At 42.4% G+C, this 6,503-nt stretch overlaps 1 protein-coding gene across 1 annotated transcript in view; it reads left to right on the top strand.

Moving 5' to 3' along the window:
- The first annotated feature begins 450 nt into the window (after positions 1–450).
- STT3B (STT3 oligosaccharyltransferase complex catalytic subunit B) overlaps positions 451–6,503 on the top strand; it is a 100,771-nt gene continuing 94,718 nt past the window's right edge. Inside the window, exon 1 of the mRNA XM_081246969.1 lies at positions 451–845. Within this exon, the coding sequence (XP_081103095.1) occupies positions 535–845 (311 nt within the window). The 5' untranslated portion in view covers positions 451–534. The remainder of the gene's footprint in view (positions 846–6,503) is intronic.

Here is a 6,503-nt window from a genome sequence, read left to right as displayed (position 1 = left end):
TTCTGGGCCCGCCCCCTAGCGGACCTGTCGCATTGTGACAGGCGTAGGGGCCAGTTCCTGTTGGGTCGGGGGCGGAGTCAGAGGTAGCCTGAGCTCCGCCCGGACGCCGGGGGACTCCTCCTCCTGCTCCTCACGGCGGGGCGGGCGGCGTTTGTGGGGGGAATGTCATTGCTTCTCCGAACCGTGGTGCCGCCTCCGTCTGCTCCTGCTCTTTCTCTGGCGCCCTCGTCCCGTCGGCTTTCGCCGCTGCCGCAACTGTACTGGGAAGACGGATGGCTAGAGGGGCGCAGGGGCCATCCGAGTTGAGAGAGCGGCGGTCGCGGCCGCTGCTGAGGCGGAGACTCCCCGCCGCCGCCTCCACCCCCCGTCCCCCGGCCTCGCGGCGCTAAGGGCGGGCGCGCGCGGCTCTCTTCCCTCCTCCTCCTCTTTCTTCTTCCTCCTCCTCCTCCTCCTCCGGGTCCCCGCCCAGCACCCCTCGGACCAGGCGGCGGCGGCGGCGGCGGCGCGGAGCGAGACCCGCCGCCGGGGCACAACATGGCGGAGCCCTCGGCCCCGGAGAGCAAGCACAAGTCGTCCCTCAACTCATCCCCGTGGAGCGGCCTCATGGCCCTGGGGAACAGCCGGCACGGCCACCACGGGCCCGGGGCCCAGTGCGCGCACAAGGCGGCGGGCGGCGCGGCATCGAAGCCGGCCCCCACGGGGCTGTCTGGGGGGCTGTCGCAGCCGGCCGGCTGGCAGTCACTGCTCTCCTTCACTATCCTCTTCCTGGCCTGGCTCGCCGGCTTCAGCTCGCGCCTCTTCGCCGTCATCCGCTTCGAAAGCATCATCCACGAGTTCGACCCGTGGTAAGTGCCCGCCGCCCCTCCCCCGCCGCGGGCCCAGGACCGGGACCGGCGCCTCCCTCCCCCGCCCCCACCGCGCTCTGCCCGGACCCGCCACTGGTCCCGAGCTCGGGCGCGCCCCCGCCTGCAAGCGAAGTTTCCCCCGCGCCGCTCGAGGCGGGGCGTCGGGGCCCGAGCGGGACCTTGACCCGGGTCGGGCGAGTCTGCAGACTCCCAGGAGGGCGAACGCTTCTCTTCGCAGCCGCCTCGGCCCGCGGAACCCGACCCGCCGCGCCGGGCGGCGGACTACCCGCCTCCCCGCCCGCGGCTCTCGCCTGCTCTCAGCTTCTCGCGCGCGTTTTCGGCCGGTTGGGATGGGCTCGCCCAGGGGGTGCCCTGTTGCAGTTGGAGGTGAGTCCAGATGTGCAGGAGCCTCGTCGGCGCAGCCTCGCAGTTGCACGCTTTTACCATGTCTCTCTTGGCTCTCAGACGGGAAGGGAAAAAGCGAGGGAGTGAGGTGTTGGAGGAAAGGAAATAAGACCCCTAAAAGTGATCTGGAAGCTAGGGACGCTTATTTAACGTTAGATATTTTCAAGAGTGGCTTTTTTTTCAAGCCTTTAAGTGCACTCTGCTCCTCACCGGTCCACAATTATCTTGGGCTACTTTTCAGAGCAGGCTCATTACTCTGTGAACCAAACTGTCACCCTCAGTATGTTATGCTCAATATCCGAAAGCGTTGCATTAGTTTCTTTATTGGTCTCTGCAGGAAGGGTTGTGGATTAGAGAACAAACAGTACCATAGTGATGGGGAGCCCTGGATTGTAATACTGAAGTTTCACGTGGTATCAGGGACTCAGCTGAATGTTTTAGGAAATTACCGCATAAAGAGCACTAGCTAATTTAGCTAACAATTCACTGGTCTGTGAATTACTTAGATAGGAAGAGTGCTTTAATTTTTTTTTCCAACTTGACCAACCTGGGTTAAGTTTTCTTTGTTTTTTGTTTTAGCCCTAGTCTATGCCTTTTAAACTGACTTAATTCATCTTCTTGATCCATACCCTTGAGTTCATCTTACTTCCTTATAATTAGGCCCAACTAAACTTGAGGGTATTTGTCATTGGAAGTACAGAGAGAGAATCTTCTTGAGAGTTACTGAATATATGGATAATAAATATTGGGGGAGTGAGTTACCCATATATTAAAATACCAATTGAAGTTCTGTTACAGATAGAAAAATTGGTAGTGCATCATCTGTTGAACACCAGAGGGGTCCACTCCTGGAGAATCCAATTTAGGTAGACAGTTAACAGCTCTGACATGCTTCCATGAAACGTTTCCATTCCATTTTAGAGGTTTGATTTTTTTAAAAAAAACAACTTCTTTATTGGAATCACAGAAGAAAATAAATTACTGTGACGCTTATGAACTAGACAGAGTTTTCTTAGTCTTAGCTTTGAAACACATAAGCAAATTAGATAAAAATGAAATTGAAACCAGAAAATGAAAACAGCTAATGTTTTGCTGAACATGTAAAAAGAGAAAGTGGTGTTTTTTCAGTTTGCAAGAGCAGAAGTGCATGGTTGACCAAACATTACGGGTAACAAAAATTGTGAATAATATTTCTGAAGAGTATCATTTTTATAAACAGAAGGCTGCATAATGTTTAGTAGTAACATTGAGGCTTAAATTAAGGATTGCAGAAAAATTCGCAACCAAATGATGAGATGATTGATATTTTTCCTAATTTTGAAGGAAGATTAGAAATCTGCATCAAGTGAGCCAAAGATTTTCTACTAAAATTGAGTATTATAATCATGAAAAGTCTTATTGGGTTGCTTCATAGATAAGTTTTTTTTTTCAATATGGCAAAAAATTAAAAGTTGATTTCTTCTCTAGTTTCAAGAATATGCTTGTAGAGCATAACCCTTTTTTACTCACACAAAAATTTGTTTGCATCTTTCTGTGTATAAAACACATTTCAGAAACATCCTTTAGTAGGACGAATAACACTCTACATTCAAACTTTAATTCATATACTCTAATCTAAAGGTATATAAACCTCTTCAGTCTTAAAAGACCTACTTAATGTAGGTTTTCAGCTTATTGGTAGTTTTAATATATACGTTTTATTATAGTCCTGGTTAAGTGTTTATGTTCATAATGTTAGGTAATTCTGACTAGTAGTAAATAGGCTTTTATAATAAAGGAATTGTCCCTGTCCTTTATTGTGAATGGAGATTTGCCAGTATAAATCAGATGTCTTAAGTATAATTCAGGTGACTTAATGAGAGAATTTTCTGTCAAAAAAAAAATCCCTTGTTTGCTCACTATGTTTTTCTTTTCATGTCTTTCAAAGGTCTCAGTTAGGCATCTTATTTTTATAATCCATTCCTGTTGAAAATTTTGGATTTTAAAAGTGGTTTTCCTTCAAAGCTACTAATAGTACCAGCACTTTGATTCTACAAACATTCTAGTGTTATACTATCTTGGGAGTCTCTCAGATTACTGTTTTAACATGTAGTAGTAACATGAACCTTTAATGTTTAAATGTTCCTCTCAGGTTGTGTATCCACAAACCAATTTATTCTGGCCTTCCCTGATCCCTTTTTTCTCATGTCCCTTTACTGGCTTCACTTCTGAAATATTTTTAGTGAAAAGTTTACTTTCTCTGTTTGTGAGTTATTTCTGTAAATTTTAACATTAGTACTTAAATTGCGTAAGACTCTAGTTAGCTGCCAAAGGTGACTCATTGTCACAAAGTTATACTTGTTTTTTAAGTTTGTCATTCAAGTTATTTTATAAATCTTACCAGTTGTTATAAGGGTTGGTATGTGATGTTCAGTAGTATTTATTGAATTCTAAAGTACACTGCACTTTTTTTAGAACTTTGCCGCATTTTTGGTAACGATCTCTTCACCACTTCACTTTAGTAATTTCCTCCCTTATCAGTTGACTTGATCAGACATGAGGACACAGTTTGAGAATTTCTTGTCTGCACTTGGCAAACATTTGGTTGACCAATGAGTTTAACAGCACCTAATTTTATCTTCTTTTTATCTGGAGCAGAATGTAGTTTCTACTTACTTTTGTTGTAACTATTAATACTCATATTAACCAGGTGCTTTTCCCCATAACCATTATCTTGTTAAATTGTGGTAGCTTTTCCCACAGAGACAATGGAAAAGCTCCCTATTAAAAGAGTTGCATTTTTCCCTGCCTGCACAGGTTGTAGGGGGTTCTCCTTGGAACCCTAGAAGAATTCTCTGAGCCTTGAGTTCTGGCTGCAGTTAGCTGTAAAAGGGCAGCAGATGCCTTTTTGCAGGGCAGAAAGCTGCAATTTAGAGTTGAAACTTGGGATGCAATTTTTCATAGAAACTATGGTATAAATAGGTTAATTAGTACAAACATGTTTTCAAAGGAGTGATAAACCTTTGGAACATAAGCTGTTTGTAAGTTGGAGACTACTTCCTGTACTTTGAGGTCTCCATGTTTTTCTTCACTTCGAAGATGACAAAAAGAGGCTATTGACCTCAGTTCTGAAGAAGACAAAATGGGTAACAAAACAAATTTTAGATCAGAAACATCCCATAATCTTAAAAAGGGACTTTATGGAATCATTAGCAACAGCAGTCCACATGCACTTCAGAACAGGTACAGTAAGTCCCTACATACGAACCTTCAAGTTGGGAACTTTCAAAGATGGAAACGTGCCCCTGTGTGCCAGCTGTTGTACTGTACTACTGTACTTTTCAAGGTACTGTACTGTAAGATTAAAAATGTTTTCTTTATTTTTTGTGTTTGTTTTTTATGTATTATTTGTGTGAAAAGTATTGTAAACCTATGAGAGAATTATCTAGTACAGTACTGTTATCTAGTACAGTACTGTGTAGCTGATTGTGTTAGCTGGGTACCTAGGCTAACTTTGTTGGACTTAGGAACAAATTAGACTTACGTGCTCTTGGAACAGAACTTGTTCTATGTAGGGGACTTACTGTATACTGTCACTGATTTCATTGTAATTTAAAACTTCTCTAGCCTTGAGCTCTTGAGATCATTCTACGTTATAAGAACACTCAGGGAGGAGGTGCAAAGAGTGCACTGAGCTGCTGGGTTGGATGATGGGATTGGACCTCCTCCCATCGGGTGAGTGTGGTGGCTCCTATAGGTAGTAATCCTGGGTTTCCTGAGGCATGTCCTGGGGGAGTTAGGCTCTGTCAGCAACCACTTTGGAACTTTTTCTTTCTTTAGAGTATTCGTACATTGAGGGCTAACTTGAATAATACTGCACACCACATACTGCCATGAGTAGTTTGCACAAAGACAGCGTTGGTCGTAGAAACTTAGAATAAGGAATTGCATTATAGGCTCTGACCCAGTTATTATGAGTATGAGGAAACTTACTAGTCTATGATCTATCTCTGATTTTTATGCTCTCAATAAGTTTTGGGTGCTTTGGGGTATGAGAGAAGTTCTCTTCATCATGATATATTATTAATCAGTGCATATGTGCTCTCAGAAATAACGGAAAGATTAATATTCTCCAGTGACTGAATCATATTTTTTTCCTCAATTTGTTTACTTTGCAAACTTAGTGCTATTAGAGAAAGACAATATTGCAGTTAACTTGAATTATAAAGCACCCTACAATTCAATAGACCTGTATAATGCTAATTGTTATGAAAATTTTCAAGCATACAGAAAAGTTGAAAGATTTTTACAGTGAACACTCATACTGAACATGTAGATTCTACAGTTAGTATTTACTTGCTTTATCATATCTTTTTATCTGTCCATTACTGTTTTTAAATCTTACTTGTAGGATACTGATAGTGTACTGTTCACTGTAATGTAAAGAATATTATCTTTGTTCCTCGACTCCATAATAAAGAGGAGCTCTTATTTCCGGGTAGCATTTATTTTCTATAATACTTGAATATAATGAGTATAAATACTGTTTATATATCGTCTTTGCTTGGAGTGCAGGTTAGAACCAGATTCAATCATCTTAGGTTTTGGTTAGTAACTTACCTAACCTACATCATAAGTCATTGCATTAGCCCAAGTTTGTTAAATGACTTTGTTGAATCTGGTGTCTCAGGAGAAACTCTGAAGTTGTTATAAAGATATTGATGTTGGTTTTATTAGATTTAGTTTATGTGGAACTCCTAAACTCTTTTGAATTATTAGAAGCCCTTTATTGGTCAGCCTGTTGCTTACTGTGATGAGTCTTATGCTCTTTCTTTGCCATGTTTTATCCACATGGAATGCTTAATGGAGTTTTATGTATGATTCCAAAAGTGGCTTCTGTCAGTCCCTACAATAAATAGGAAGATAGGAAAACATTTTCAAATAACGTAGGACCCACAACTATACTATATGGGCAAATTAATACTATTGAAAGGGAAAAAATGTAAATGGTTAACCTGCTACTCCATCTTCACTCCTTTATTTGCTTTACCTTATTCTGGTGGACATTTTTTGTTTTTAAACCTCTTACTCTTTTCTGAGAAGGTTTTTGTGTCCTTACTTTACCCTTTTCTTACATGAATAATTTCCAGGGATTTAGAAATTGATAGAAAGTGGCAATACCATAAGATTAAAAAAAAAAAGTTTGTTAGGTCAGGGTTGGAAGAAATAGGAGCAACTGCTCAAGGCTCTCATATTTTAGTATTGATAAATGTA

Source organism: Mesoplodon bidens (genome assembly GCF_964165515.1).
Source record: "Mesoplodon bidens genome assembly, chromosome: 10".
Taxonomy (NCBI): Eukaryota; Metazoa; Chordata; class Mammalia; order Artiodactyla; family Ziphiidae; genus Mesoplodon; species Mesoplodon bidens.
This window is presented reverse-complemented; position numbering and strand designations above follow the sequence as displayed.